This window comes from Atheta coriaria, unplaced genomic scaffold (assembly GCF_025399875.1).
Source record: "Atheta coriaria isolate IRGN ID8LTWV9N9 unplaced genomic scaffold, Caltech_Dcor_3.1 hic_scaffold_3_pilon, whole genome shotgun sequence".
Taxonomy (NCBI): Eukaryota; Metazoa; Arthropoda; class Insecta; order Coleoptera; family Staphylinidae; genus Dalotia; species Dalotia coriaria.
The window spans coordinates 1,696,619-1,712,777 of record NW_027045445.1 but is presented as its reverse complement, the minus strand read 5'-3'; the positions used below and the strand labels follow the sequence as shown (position 1 = coordinate 1,712,777).

The 16,159-nt window shown below is 35.8% G+C and overlaps 2 protein-coding genes across 4 annotated transcripts in view; one reads left to right on the top strand and one right to left on the bottom strand.

The window, feature by feature from the left end:
- The first annotated feature begins 131 nt into the window (after positions 1–131).
- The window catches only part of LOC135789387 (protein tincar-like), a 65,253-nt gene continuing 49,225 nt past the window's right edge, over positions 132–16,159 (top strand). For 2 of the 3 annotated variants that reach the window (XM_065299187.1, XM_065299185.1), the window contains exon 1: positions 14,944–15,339. The gene's annotated coding sequence lies outside the window, so the exon portion shown is untranslated. Of the gene's footprint in view, positions 635–14,943; positions 15,340–16,159 lie in introns of those variants that run through there. The other variant, XM_065299186.1, reaches the window with a different exon arrangement.
- LOC135789638 (aromatic-L-amino-acid decarboxylase-like) lies at positions 2,441–4,505 on the bottom strand. Its single transcript, XM_065299562.1, has 4 exons — positions 4,136–4,505; positions 3,848–4,082; positions 3,666–3,785; positions 2,441–3,598 (listed from the first exon to the last, which is right to left on the bottom strand). The coding sequence occupies exons 1-4, from the start codon at positions 4,213–4,215 to the stop codon at positions 2,546–2,548; spliced, it is 1,488 nt and encodes a 495-aa protein (XP_065155634.1). The 5' UTR covers positions 4,216–4,505; the 3' UTR covers positions 2,441–2,545.

Here is a 16,159-nt window from a genome sequence, read left to right as displayed (position 1 = left end):
TTTATTCCAGCTTGCATCGCGCGCCGTTCTCGAGATACGCACGTCGGTCGGTCGAAGAGTACAACCAATCAAAGCACAGCGCTTATCTCAAGTAACTTTGCGGGATATGAGTTAAGAGTGCTGCGAATGCGCACAGTCGACCGGCGACGCTCACGCTAGTAGTACGTGTGTGTAGTGCATCTACTTCAAGCGTGTCTTTACGTTTACGCATTTTGCGGTTTTTGAAGAAACCCACAAATCGCATAAAATTACAATAAGAAAGGAGAGACATTTAAGTGACAATTGAACGTTATAAACATCTCTAAATATCTCATTTAAACACAAGAAGTGTTTCGATTTATTGCTTGTGTTTTGCTCTCGGTGTGAATTGTTTTCGTCGCGCTCGGTTTCACTAGTCCACTGAGACTAGACGCGTTCCAGACTTGATAAACTCGCGAATATAAACACGCAGGTAAGAAAAAGATGCTCGCGTGAGACAGTAAAACAGTGAAATAGTGCAACAGTAAATCTGCGCGGCAGGATAATTGGCTTTCTCGGTGTCTTCTTCGCGGCTGGCGCCAGTCAACCAGCCAGCAAACATCGCACAACTAAATTTAGACATCGAGACGTGAAGAAATAAACCATCCGCTAAAAGGTTAGTAAAATATAAAATCTTTTATTTTCGTTTGTTTTCATCATTTTTTGTCTTGCTGATAATTTTGATAATGTGATATGCATGTACCCAACGCCGGTTGTTTTTGTTATGATTGACAACCCGATCCGAAACACGCGACGCACTTAATTGGAACCATCGAAAACTGAAACGATGTAAAAGAGTAAAATCCGAGACACAAAAATAAAATAAAAATCAAAACATGCAACATGCAAACGAAACGGGCAGAAAAAAAATATCTCACCTGTTAGCTGACCAAAAAATGAAGCGCACCTTTTAAAAAATCGTTGGCCATCAAAAACATCTGCATCCTTTCGAAAAAACAAGCAACTCTAACATTATTTATCATTTTTAACGCTTCAATTTTTCATAATTTTAAATCAATTTTAATATTTTCTACTTTTTCTACTTGAAAAATAAAACCAACGTCATTATTTCATTATTAAAACATAAAAAGTGTCCACCACTCGTTGTCGGCGGAGCTGTGAAACTCGTGAAAGCTTTATAATGTCCGTCTGGACGCCGCGTGTGCAACTCGTTGCTTTGTAGCTTTGCGCACATTAATGCGCGCGTGCATTACGCGCAAACCATCAATTATTATGTCTTATATCATTATTACCAACGCCGCCGCACAACAATGCCACTCAACGGACCGCCACAATACTGTCACGCTTAAGCGAAATATACAAAGTGTCCTCAGAATTTTCATCAGTATTGAGGTTAGATTTGTTATTTTAAAGATAAATAATGAAACACTCTGTATACTTTAGATTAATGCGAGGGTGTGTTCCATGCCAGACCAAATACGTTATAATTTTCAATTAAAAAGCGACCATTATGTTATTCCATTCTAATCTAACTCGTTGACTCATGTTATCATAAATATCTTTGCACTCCATTTACAATTCGCGTGTTCTATGGCCAGTTCAAAGGAAACTACATAATTTGATTTTATTCTTTATGGCTCCACGAGTGTAATTTGCATTTCATTTGCTGTGCTAAACAAATTCGCCACGTGTACGGACATAAATCAAATAAATCAGAAAAATTATTATGATTTAACAGCTTTTGAATGGATTTTTATTTTTACCTCAGGCGTCGCAGAAATTACTTCTAATTGATTGACTTCCGGTTGTTTTATTTATTTCGAGTATTTGTTTTGTCTACTTTTTCTCTGATTGGTCGTTGTGGCAACTTGTTGATTTCCTTATGTCGGTCAAGATCCACTGAATCATTTAAAATGCCCATCTGATTGGAAGACAACCGCATTGCTTGCGGGTTTTGCGGCTGCAGAGATACCCTTTACCTTTTTACCTTCCTCTTTTTTTCTCTCCTTCGATTGCTGTACCGACAGGTGTCCATCGTTTGGGCCGGCGCAGCGCGCACAGATTCGGTCGCACATGTTGCGGCAGCTGGCGTTTCAAACTGGCTTCATCGGCTTCATCTTCGCGCTTCACACACGAAGAGACAACACTCGGGAACGTGATACACATTTACGTAACGCCGCACGGCACCGGTGCCAGTGTGGTATCTTGTCTTCGTTTTGTTTAAATCGCTCGAATCTGTTGAAGCGGTGCATTGGTTTAACGTGCTTTCTGTGGTTGGCAACACGCACAACACGCTGGTTTCTCACACCTGGCCTCATCATCATTATTTTAAAGCGCGAACATTTCGCAATCAAGGTTTCAAAAGCACTGCAACCTGCAAAATACTTAAATTGAACATTACATAAATCTATTAACTTCTTTTCCACTAACGCCATCTTTACGCATGTATTAAGATTAAATATTTAGTTCAAGCATTTTATTTGTTTTCAGGAGCTTACAATAAATAATTTAAAATTACAAAATATAATACATATCATCTATATATAAATCACAGAATGTTATAAATTTAAATCTCGATGGTGCTGAGATAATCTCCAACGTTTTCGATGAGCACATCAACAGATTCGGACTTTTTGTAGGTGTTCTCCATGCGATTAGTAGTGCTCCTAATCACATCCCACGCGAACTCTACGTCTTCCGATCTGGTGCTGTGATTCACAGCAAAACGAATTACGTACTTGTTGAGATAATGTGCAGGCGTCAACATAATCTTCTTATCTTCATTAATAAGACGTCTTAGTTCTTCTGTGTCCTCATCGCCAGTTTTCAACGCGAATACAACCAACCCAAACCCGGAAGTTGCAATTCGGAATCGCTTATCTTGCGTCATTAACTTCTCGAAGTACTGCCCCAACATAACACTTCTTCTGATATGTTCTTGCACACCTTTTACACCGAAAGATTTTAGGGTCATCCAAACTTTTAAAGCTTTAAATTTACGTCCGTTTCCAATTTGTAGATGGGTGAAATCAATACCCTTGTTGTGGTTATGTTTGAGGTAAACCCTGTCGACATACATGACATCAGAAAGAGCTGTGGTGTCTTTCAACCAGTAAGCCACCACATCGAATGACATTAGGAACCATTTATGTAAACCCACTGCAAATGATTTTGCGTAGTCTAGACCGTTTGAGATGTAACGTAATTCTGGGCAGGTTAAAGCAGCTCCTGCATATGCTGCGTCTACGTGCATCCATACATCATGCGCTTCACATACTGGTCCTACTTCACTGAGGTCGTCCCATGAGCAAGTTGTTGTTGCACCCATAGTAGCCACATAGAAACAAGGGATCAGTCCTTGGGCAATATCAGATTCAATAGCAGATTGTAAGATTTCCGCGGTCACTTTGCCTTCTTCATTGCAAGGGATAATTCGGGTGATTAAAGCCGTCATACTGCCAACTCGTTCTACAGAGGAATGAGATTGGATTGAGGTGTAGATTGTTAGTTTCGAGGATATTTGAGATTCTGACCAATTCGGGCGTAGTTGAAGCCATTTATCTATTGTTGCTTTTCTTGCTGCTATGCAAGACAAGAGGGTTGATTCAGTTGAAGTATTCTACAAAAAAAAAAAATTAAATTAAATTAAATTTAGAATTTTTTTTTGAAAAAAAAAAAATATTTACTTGGAAAACTCCTCCACCATGACCATCAGAACTATTCAGAAACTCTTCAGGGATGTTCATCATCTTCCCTAACCAATTTAAAACCACGGTTTCCAATTCAGTCATAGCAGGACTAGCTTCCTATAAATTTTAAATAAAAACTTTTAAAGATTTGTTTAAAAAAAATGAAAAATATTAATTACCCAGTTAACTCCAACATTATTGATACCAGCCATCATTAGTTCAGCAACCATTGATGGATAACAATTCCCAGCTGGAAAATAAGCATGAAAGTGTGGCGAGGCCCAATGTGTCACTCCAGGCATAATTTTCTCACGAAATTCTGTAAAGATATCTTCAAAATTCGTTCCACTTTTAGGGCATTCTTCTTCAGTGAGTGGTGTTAAATATCCGGGTTGAACTCCAGGTAAAACATTCCTTTAAAACACAATCATTAACAATATCACTTAAGTTAAGTTGACTTAACTTACTTTTCACCAACTGTTTCCAAGTAATTTACAATGAAACTCGAAACCTTTTCGATTGCTTGTAGAAATTCGTTCTTTTCCATTTTTTACTATTATGTCACTTGCTTCTAGTCTCTGAACTAACTTGAGACTGATATGAAACACCTACCAACTTGCGATTTTAAATACCTAGGTGCTATCTGGTTGGTGACGCGCGAGGCGACGGTAAATTTTCAAAAAACTGCGAGTACCTAATCACGCCTTCAACCTGTCCTGAAAATATTTGTGCATATATCACACAAAATAGGTTATAATTTTAATACAAATGGCTTTTGAATACGTTTAGATATCGAAGTTTATTTAAATGTATGCAGATGTATTTTTTCTTGATGTACACTGGTGATACTAATCTACAATTCTACAAATGTAATGCTTAAGTAGTAAAACAGCGACGGTAATTAAGTAATTCCAGTTAATTAATTTGACGCACGTTTTACACGAGTTGTGCATTACGTTTTAGTTTCTTAAGTTTTTGACACTTTTGCAACGGAAATCCGCATTGAACACAAACAAATAACGAATTAATTCTTGCATCAGTGCATTTTAATTTGCGATAATTGTCACATAATCACATTAAACGGAAAAATAAAGTAATTAAACATTATGACAAACATATATTTATACCTTGATTTGTTTATTTTTTTGTGGTTGCAGAACAAAGTTTTCATTCAATAATAAATTTTATGACTTTATTTTCATATTAAGTTTCCAAATTTTATGCTTTATGAAACATGAATGAATCGTGAATTTTAATTTTTGATATTATGTTACTTATATTAAATATGAAGCACCTGCTAAAATTTTTTTGATAATCTGATCATCTAATAAATATTAAATTTCATTTTTTAATAGAAAAAAAGTGAAAATTTGCAGGAGTTTTAGGAATAGTGTTGGTTGTGATGATGAATGAGTAAAGAACTGCGTATAAAAGTTCTGCGAATGACCTGCGCACATAAAACGCAAAATAAACCGGAAATTTGGTAGTTTTGTAAGAGCTGCGCCCGTAAGATATTGTCCTTTGTGGTCGTGGCAAGTCGTCTTGGTCGCTTTTGTCGCGCTCGACCCTAACCGCAAACACACTGACAGCGCACACATAACCACAATCGCGATCGCAATCGCATCGACGCTGACGAATCGCGGCTGAGTCGTAAACACTTTATTTGCACTAAAACTACGTTAACTTCAAGTAAAACTTCTTAAAAAGGATTACAAAGAACTCCTACATACACATACAGATTTCTTAAAGTGTTTTATTATTTATTAAATTCTTCAATTAATTATATTCTTACAGTAAACATTCATATATTAGATTTCGAGTAGACAAAACAGGAAGTAGTCACTCATATTCACATTCAACTATGTATTCTACGTCCAACTTCCGTCTTTCAATAGAAATATTTCAAACAATAACACAACTGACTTATTTTTATTATTATTCATGTGATAGACCCCTTTGTGTATAAATAGCTGGCGTATTTGTGCATGTGTGTGTGTGTGTGTGTGTGTGGCGCCATCTGGTCAACGTTCTTTGTTCGATAATCTTCGGATGACCGGATAGATTATGTTAGTCGTGTTATGAACGTGCACATCTGCTTTGATCCGATCTGCTTGATATGTTTCATCTTGTGGATCTGGATTGTCTGCTTACGACGCGAAATTAACACTAATCAATGGCGACATGAGATTATAGTCATAATAATAATATTATCACATCACATCTGCATAAGAAATATGAAAAAAAAAACATTTTGTTTTATTTATCAAGTGTGTAAAGTAATTCGTTCAAATGAAAAAAGTGTTAAAGTGTTAGTGTTAAAAAGTTACATTGTTGATGCTGTTTATTTAAAATATTAGTTTAAAACTTGTATTTTACATATTATACATTATTATTATTATTAAAATAATAGCATAACATTAGGAATTATGAAGTTATTTATTACTTATCAAAAATCTACGTCAAAAAATAACCCAATAAAGGTGTTCTGCGAATTTAATAACCTGCATGCATATAAATTTAAAAAAATGTCACATAATTCAATGTCCTTTTCGGTATTCCAAATAACACGTATTTATTTGTATTAAGTGCAAATAAACGATCATTTTTTAGACGACACGGGTTTATCCACCTTGTGTGTTGTGCAACTTACGAGTAAGTGAGTATATGTTGCAGCACGTAATAATTGCTCATTGCTATAACTTACGTACCGCCGTACTTACCTTACCCTCATACGCGCATGCTGGTCTAACAACTGGTCTATTTTCGTATCGAATATTTCATTCCTTGAAGTGAACACCTTTCGTTACATCGAACGTCTTACAATGTTTCCATGTAAAAGGTTACATGTTGCGTATTATGTAGGGAAAACCTACTACGTTGTTTGTTGCATTGCGTTGTATAAATTAGTGCGTCAATTACCCGTATTGATGGCATTTAATGCGATTATCTAAAGCTGCTCATAATGCAGATGCACTGGACTAAATTATTCTCATGATGCAAAAAATAAAATCATTTATTTGCATATATTTTGATTTTTTTAAAATCCATGTTGCGATTTTACATTTAAATCTATTAGGGGAAGGTAGCATAATTTGGACCAGCGCCTAAGTTGGACCACCACGATATCCGCGGACTGTTGAAGTTTATGCAAAAATTGACTGGCCCCTTGTTTTACTCGTATTTATAAACAATTAATGCAACTATTTGGGTTAAAACTTGCCGCGTGCTTTCGTCGTGACAACAACTTCGTGTATCATTGATTATCAAATCTATTATAACGACGTAAGTGCAAGAGCTGTCAAGCCGTTAAAACGTTAGTTTTACCGATTATTATTTTATCATCAGAAAGCTTCTTTATTTATCTATAATTTACAGTATTAATTTTGAGAGATTATGTTATATTAAGATTGTTGTTGATCATTATATATAAATTCTTCAAGTTGCCCAAGTTGGACCGAAGACAAACACCGGAGTTTTACAGGGAAAACGTATATCATTTTTTCGACCTCCTAGAAAAGCTTGTGGACGAGCACAAATCTTCGAAATGATCCACTGTATGAAATGCCGCACTTTGGTTTATACAAAATGTGCTTGTGTTACAGCTAAAACTAAAATTTACTATTGTGTCAATTGCTGTTAAAAAAGCATGGTCCAATTTAGGAAACCGCGCGGTCCAATTTAGGAAACCGGTTTCTTAATTTGGACCAAAAACACAATTTTTTTAAATTGAAATTTGAGGGGTATAAATATAATTTTTACTTAAACCAAAAATATCATTTTGTTGGTAAGCCTTGTGAGTTACTTTTCCGCTACTTAATTTTTATTGACAGTTTATATGTGGCTCTATAAATCAAAAAATATAAAAATGGTCCAAATATGGCTACTTTCCCCTACGTCGCGTTTTTATAATTTTTTTTGCCTATAAATTTAAAATCTATAGTATAAAAATGAATCGCAAATTCTGTTGGTAAGCGCATAACTCAACAACGCTTAGACCAATTTGGCGAATTATTTATTAAAAATGTTTGTTAAAGTCCACGGATGGTTTTTACGGCGAGAAAAAATCGAATAATTGTCGGGAAAACCCTAAAGACAGCCCTTTTCTATAGGATAAAAGTTGGCATTGAGATTCAATCATAGTTATAGTTGCATAGTTGAATCCGAGATAGCGCGCTGAAGTGCATTGTTAGCAATTCTTTATATAATTAATTTTTTTAAAATAAAATTGCGAATCATATTGATAGAATTGACACGTACTATGTCTAGAACAAGAGAGTAAAAACGAATTACATTTTTATTAAACACTACCCGGACGAAATCGCGTCTAAAAGCTAGTTTAATATAATGTAGGATTTATTTTATTTTCCAGTATATTTTACGAGTTATAAATTGAATATTTGTTTAATGTTCGGAACTAATCTTTAAACTTTTCAAACTTTTGAAATGTCATGAAAATCGTGGCATTTTTAAATTATTGCACTTATAATACTTTCGACAGTTTTATTATAAAAATTTCCAAGAACTTTACTGCGACGCAGTATATAATTTTTTTCTCTTCAACGCAACTAGTCTTCATTAAAACTATGCGTTTTTTGTGTTTAACCATTATTGAGATAACGGATAACATTTGTAACACCCGTGACTCACAAAATGTGGCATTGCAATGTAATGTAGTAAATAGAAATAGAAAAAAGGGAAACAAAGTGCAGGCCTACCGGGGTGAAATAAAATATCGCTTGCGTCAAAACTGGCTATTAAAACAAATGGCGCGTGGCTATTACGACTGTTCTATTGCCCATCATTCTAACCTCACAAACGGTCGACCATTCAAACACTCAACTAAGTATCTTATAATAAAAAGCACATTGTATATTTTTCAATTTCAATTGTTTCGTCTAAATAAGTTTAACTCCCGAACTCTGATAAGGGTTGATCTTTTCCAAAGGCAAGTTGCTATGGGCGATGACACGTGGCGACAAGCGATGACCCTTTATCAACTAACATCTTCAGTTTTTCTTTCTTATTTTTCTTTTTTGCTTGTGATGTCTACACCAGCTAATAACAAGCACGTGGACACTCAACTTCTGTTTCTCTTTGCTTCCGTTTAAAAAAAGGTTTTTTTGGCGACATTTTAAGGGATGCTTTTTATTTTTTGCTTCTTTTGTGTCGTTCAAGTTCTGTTACCAAGGAAAACGTGCTATTTCCGAATCTAAGGGGAAGTCCAGAAGGACAGTATGATGAGCTGTGCTTGTGCTAGGGGTGATGTGGGGGTTTTCTTCTATCACCAAAGAAAGGAGATACACGAAGCTTTAAATCTTAGGGACGCGAAGAGGAAAACGGAAAGTGGGCAGCGAGCGTGGAAAAGGGGATGGCAATATACGTGCGGCCATTAAATTGGATTTTTAGTATAGTCGGCCACTCTCCCGCACACCATCCCCATCAATTTGCCTAGACTAACAACTCTATTTCACCCTCTTGAGCACCATACTCGAAAGTTTCAATATTTCAAGATTTCATATTTTAAAATTATTCTTGTATAGATACATTGTAAATATCTCATGTTTGGTTTGACATTATTGTGTATGTTGGGTTGTCTATGCGCGACATAGCTCTGAATATATTCATTTCGTGTAAACAAACAATATATTCATGTCTGTGGGTTTTGTCCCCGTCGTTGGCATCCGGTGTGAAAATTTCCGAAAACGTCACTTTCGACCGCGTTGTGCTAGCATATTGTTATTGTTGCTGTCTGAAGGGGGTTTGGTTTAAAACGGAAGCGTCTGAGACGGACGCAGCGGAATATGCACGGCGTCGGATGTATGCAACCAAACACACAAAACCGCTTGACGCGGTAGTGTTGGTTGCGCGGCAGACATTCGCAAACATTATGCGCTATAGTTTCACTAGTGCATTTGGTTTATGTTGTGTTGGGGGTGTTTTGCCGGCGGCAACATTGTCGAAATGCATTTGCATCCGAAACAACCGTTGACAAACAACACGCAAACTACAAAAGATATTATTTAACATAACCTAACATAGATTCTTTTATATTCAACTACACATTGTATATTTCATCATAAATAATTATTAATGTTGTTTAATGAATCGTTATGTTCAATTAAAATATTTTCCAAAGCAATCACAATTCACTTCATTTCAAATTTAATTGAAAATGAAATAAAACGAAAATTTATGCACACACAACGCACCAACACACATAGCGATATAATTTATTATTAAATACGTTGTGGTTGCACATGCGCCGATAAATACGAACAAATTGCGTGTGGTTCCTGGCCACGGTGATGGCGTGAATGTAAAGTAATCAATATGCAAATTATCGAGTGTGATTCGGTTGCATGCTGCTAGACTGCAACCAGACGTACTCGAAGTGTAATTAAATTCTGTGTTTGGATACATACCGAAAATTACATTTTTTTATCGTGCATCTGAAAAATCATCACAGATGGCACAAGTTGTTAAAATTGAAGAGTGGTTTAACGTAAGTGCGTCAAGTTTAACAAGTTCAGAGCACTTGTTGGCACTGCAAGTCGTAGTCGGCACTCATCGCGAACTCATTGTCACCATTACGCTTTAGCTTCGTGTAGCTTTATGTGCTTTATGCGCTTTACGTGCTATATGTCGGCAGTGCTTTGCGATTCGAGTACACACGAGTGAGCACTGGTTCAGCCAAGTGTTGCACTTTCAAAGCGAACAGCAAAAAAATAATGAGGTCAAAGTGTCATAAACTTACAATGTAGTTCTATTTTTATTTTTAATCATTACCACACTGTATATTAAACTAGCTTTTGCCTGCGACTTCATCCCGGTATTGTTTAATAAAAATATAATTCGTTTTTTCTCTCTTGTTCTAGACATAGTATGTGTCAATTCTATTAATAAGATTCGCAATTTTATTTTAAAGAAATTAATTATATAAAGAAATGCTAATAATGCACTTCAGCGCGCCATCTCGGATTCAACTATTTAACTATAACTATGATTGAATCTCAATTCCAACTTTTATCCTATAGAAAAGGGATGTCTTTACGGTTTTCCCGGCAATTATTCGAAATTTTCTCGCTGTAAAAACCATCCTTGGACTTTAACGAACATTTAAAAAAAGAATTGGCCAAATTGGTCAAGGCGTTATTGAGTTATATTATATTATCATATTATATAATATTAAATATATGTATATGTGTCAGTAATTTGAAACTTTATCCACAAAATGCTTTATGGGGTGGATTATAACCGTAGGTCACGTTTCGGAATAGTAATAAATGTGAAATGTGTGAAATATAGATAAGCGCCCGCCATGTTGTTCCGGTACGCTGTCATTTTCCGACATTATTCATACATTTTCTGGTTCATTATTTAGTTATGAGATGTCGCGCGTGCGCATGTGCAGTGTGTGCACATTTCATCTCCCTGCAGAGCATACTCTTTTGTTTAGTCGAATTTGATACGGCTTTGTTCGCGCTAGTATTGTTATTCGTTCATTTATCGTCCGACATTCAATTCGCACTAAATAGGAATATCGATATCAACGTGAGCCACAAATGTCACACTGCCACACACTGACGTGTAGAGAATCATCTTCTATCTTCATCTTCTATTCTCTGCGGATTTCAAATGATAACTTGGTATCATTTATATCATTTATACACTCGCATCGTTCTAAATGTCAGTTGTGAAATTCACTTAACAAATGAATTTCTATATAATTCAATGTACAACATTCGCGAGGATTAAGATTTGTTAGGATTAGGATTTATGTCTGCTTAAGAAATTCTATTACATTATTACATTACACAAATTATTTCACAATAGTTAAATGTGTAAGATTTTAGATCCAGTAAAAAGTTTTCTGTAATTTTGCTTTCTTTATTTGCCACTAGATGCCGTTGCATTTGAGTGAACTGTATACTACTTTTCTAGCGATGTTTATCTGTTGGTTCTCTTCGATTTTCCCTTCTCACTCATTTTGTATCTATCACTATTTGCGATGAATTGTCGTTGATAAAAGATGCGAAACGATAACTACATATTACTTTTCTTATCACTTGGTCATATCATTTTACTACACTACTGGATAAAACAGAATAACACAATTCTGCAGGAAGGGCGGTGTGATGGTCTTAAATACAGTTGATTATAGTCGATGATAATCACAATGTGGCACATTTCACGCGTAAATGTATGACGCTTAGATTAAAACACTGTGATAAACATGTTGACCACCTAGTTTTTATTCAATATTGAAATTTAAATAAAATCACAAACGCGATAAAATAAACATGGGACATATTGAAAAATTCTCATAAAATGGAATAAACGTGTTCGAATGTGTAATTGTACGTTGGGTTGCATATACTGGTATATACATGTATTGTATGTATAGTTGCATATGTTATATATGTATTCGCATGTTTTGCATATAGTACCTTGGAATGCACTTTATGATACATTGTCTTCCTGCAGCTGGGAATGCGAGCTGATATAAAAGTTTTATAGCACTATTCATGCCCCGGAAGCTACTCTATTTCATTTGCAGTAAAATTACGCGCACAATAAAGACGCCAACGATATGAAACTCACACAAACAAATAATTACTAATTTGCATATATGACTAACGCAAAACTACTATGCAAAATAAAACAAAACAAAATGGTCGACATTGGATTAAAAATTTTCAATTGCTTGTTAGCAGTTAGCTGTTCACGTTTGCAAATTACTTTTTTGTTTTGTTGAGTTGTTGAGGTGGGTGTTAAGTGGATAAATCGTAAATTTCCGCATTTCCGGTTATCATTCACGCTTTCGTCTACTCACTCACCGGTTTGTTCACGCATTTTAGTCGTGTGTGGTGGTGAATATTTCACTGGATTGGACTGGAACTGAACTTGGGAGTTGGTTTGCTCCGGATGTCGGAAGTGTAATCGACGATGCCAGGATGAACAAAATGAACGAGACGTACAAGACGCGTATTGAACTTCCGCAAACCGAATCGTGAGAGTCATGAGAGTCATGAGCCAAACGTAATTTCCACCATTTCATCATTTCCACAATTTTCACATTTTCACAGATAAACACTTCCATTATTCACGCAAATTTAAAATGACATAAGGATTACCTCTCTACTACATATTTTCTATAATTTTATTTCTACTTTCAATATTTTCTTTTCTTTTGTGATATTTTTATTAGACTTTTATGTAAAAATCGAAAATTCGTTTAGTGCGGGCGAAGGTTTTACTAAGGTGTTGGTCTAGGTACCTTACCCTTGGTCCGTATATCCGTATAACTGCTCATCCCTTGGGAATCCAACGCGGCGCAAATTTTCTTTTCGTTCTCCTTTGACGTCGAAGTAGAAAACTTCTACACGTACTGCACTCTCTTCGATCGCAGGAATGCATAGGGGTGGTGTATAGGACTTGCATCTACAACCCTCACACACACATAAATACAGCCCTTACAATTCCTTTGTACGTCTAGTTCTATTCTTAGTTCATGTCTGATCGTCTATCAGGTGAAATAGTTCTACTTCCATTTAAACTTCAGCTTCAACCCGTAGATAATTATATATTACTGAATAAATATAGAAATAGCCACAGATGGCGTTACTTGATAAAATGAAATTGTTGCTTTATGTAGTTGTATGTAAGTTTTAAGACGTCATGCGTTGTTGCGTCAGGGTAGGAATTTACGACTGCGGATGTCTCACAGTAGGGGTGCAGTGTGCAGGGTGCAAGAATGGCGAGAAATAGCGAAACGCCGAGAAATAGAAAGATATACGATTCTTTTTCCTACACGTCTCACATCTGGGTCTTAGTGTTTGGAGAGGGTCTAAGAAGGAAGCATTTTTCTTCTTGTGTTGGTCTACAATACGAATGACTCATACACTAGGCACACTCGACGGAACTTTTTCTATTCAATCATATTCACACATCTAAATAACAAAATATTAACGTTAGGCAACCCAAACTACATAATAGTGAATTATTGAAGTGGGAGGAGTAAAAATGTACTTTTACTCTAGTTTTCTTATTGATACAAGCTTTCTTGAGTTCTTGACCAATCTACTTCGTATGTTTGAGAAAATGTATAAATGCACGAGCGTTCCCTTGAGTTGCTCTCGCGTGTGTTTACTTTACAAATGCAATTTCAAATCGTCTCCACGTCCGGCAATCCTGCGAGACGCAATGCAGTCCGTTGGAATTTGATTCGAAATGCTAGTTTAATACAGAGTGTTATAAAAATAAATTCAAAACTTTTAAATAATATTTAGTGGAATATAATTTCTATATTTTTATCTTGTTTAAATAATTGTTTTAAATATTTTATTTTTTTATGGAAAAATGTGTGAAATATTTGAAAAAATATGCGCGGATGAAGAAAAATACGTGGCGGATTGTGATTCTTGCGAATTTAAACTCTCGCCACGGCGCCAGACAGGATAACTTCCCAATCCAATATTTTCCTCAACGCAGCACACACACTGCACCCAGCCAGACATCATCCCCCCCCACCACCGCATCAAAGCCATACTTTCCTTTACATTTACAACCACTTTCTATCTTTACACATTTTTGTTTACTTATTTCGATAATATTAATTTTTTAAATATTTTATTTCGTTTCGGGTTGATATAAGCGCGTCACGTCGCCGCAGGTAGATGTAAAGTAACGTCAGGTTTAATTTTATATGATTCGTAGCCATGGGGTTTCGAAAATTGCGAAAATTCCCAAAACGTGACTGTTTCGGTTGTTTCGACGTTGTGTGAACGCGCACACGATGGGGATGCCTAGCGTCGGCGTCGGTGATCGATCGACCCGGGACGGTCGTGGCGCGCGCCTGCAAACCCCTTCCCTGAGTGCGAGTGCGAGTCCATCCCCCCTTGCACTCCTGCACTACCCTCAGTCGAATCGCCGACCCGCCAAACACCCTCCAACCACACACATACACCCAACACACACACATATACATAAAAATAGAAAGAGGAGAAGGATAAGAGATGAACAAATGCCTAACGAAAACAGAACGAGGAAAAGACCAGCAGGAAAGCTATTCAAATGTAAAATACTCTATGTGTGCGACAGAGATGCATATAGGAGGAATATACAGTATGTTCACAACTGGTAGATGTAAATGTTTCGCGACGCTCTGAATGAAAACACGCTCACACAAAAATGTGTGAATGTGTGTGTGTGTGTATTGAAGTGGGGAAACACGCCGAGCGTCGCGACGCGCCGGCCGGCAGACGCATCGACGCCGCGACGACGTGCGCACCGTGATCGCGATAGACGCGTCGCGACGCTTTCTCCACGCGTCTACCGGACGCATAACGCCGGAATATCATTAAATATTCGTATCATATCGACGTAATTGTTAACAACAATACGATTAATTATCAATTCATAGAGTCATAAACGGTAATATTAGTGTCTGCTTAATTAAATAAATTAAATATTATTAATTAAGTAATAAAATTTTTAGTTTTGGTATATGTAAAGTGTATGAAAACAAACGAGAAACGTGTTCAGTGTTTCGTGACTAATTGAATATTTAAGTGAATTTTAGTGCATAATTTACAACGTATTACAAAGTAGTTATCAGAAAATAATCATCGTGTTTTGGAATATTTCACACCGTGTCAATATTTACAAAATGGTGAGACAATGTATTAATATTTATAAATTCTCAGGAATTTTAACAACAACTCCACATTGTTTATAAATTCTACGTCAGTGAATTTGTTATTAAAATAGTTATTTATGCACTGCAAAAGTATTGAAAACAACAGTTAAAAATAGATAATTTAAAAAATAGCAATAATAAAATTTGCTCATTATTCCACTAGTTTTACTACAAAAACGTTGACATTTTATTAAATTTATTAATATACAAATTTTTGCACGCGACTTCGTCCCGGTAGTGTTTAATAAAAATGTAATTCATTTTTACTCTCTTGTTCTAGACATAGTGTGTGTTAATTTTATCAATAAGATCCGCAATTTTATTTTAAAGAAATTAATTATATAAAGAATTGCTAATAATGCACTTCAGCGCGCCATCTTGGATTGAACTATTTAACTATAACTATGATTGAATCTCAATGCCAACTTTTATCTTATAGAAAATGGATGTGTCTTTAGGGTTTTCCTGGCAATTATTCGAAATTTTCTCGCTGTAAAAACCATCCTTGGACTTTAACGAACATTTTAAAAAAAGAATTGGCCAAATTGGTCTATGCGTTGTTGAGTTATGCGCTTACGAACACATTTTGCGATTCATTTTTATATTTTACATTGATTATTTTCAAATATTAATATTTAATTAAATTAATTTGCTTCACCCTGTATAAAATGTTATATAGATATCTTTTACGTCCGATGGTTTTTCCGTAAACAAAACGCTTTTGATTGCGGTAATTAAAAACTGTGAAAACCATGAAATCCATGAAAACGGCAGCTTTATGCGTGTGCATGAC

What these genes read in the sequence shown, in the direction of transcription:
- LOC135789638 (XM_065299562.1), bottom strand. Translation starts at nt 4,215, where the DNA reads ATGGAAAAGAACGAATTTCTACAAGCAATCGAAAAGGTTTCGAGTTTC. An exon ending in ATAATGTTGGAGTTAACTGG is followed by an intron (nt 3,786 to 3,847) that starts GTAATTAATATT and finishes TAAAATTTATAG; the next exon opens with GAAGCTAGTCCTGCTATGAC. An exon ending in ATGGTGGAGGAGTTTTCCAA is followed by an intron (nt 3,599 to 3,665) that starts GTAAATATTTTT and finishes TTTTTTTTGTAG; the next exon opens with AATACTTCAACTGAATCAAC.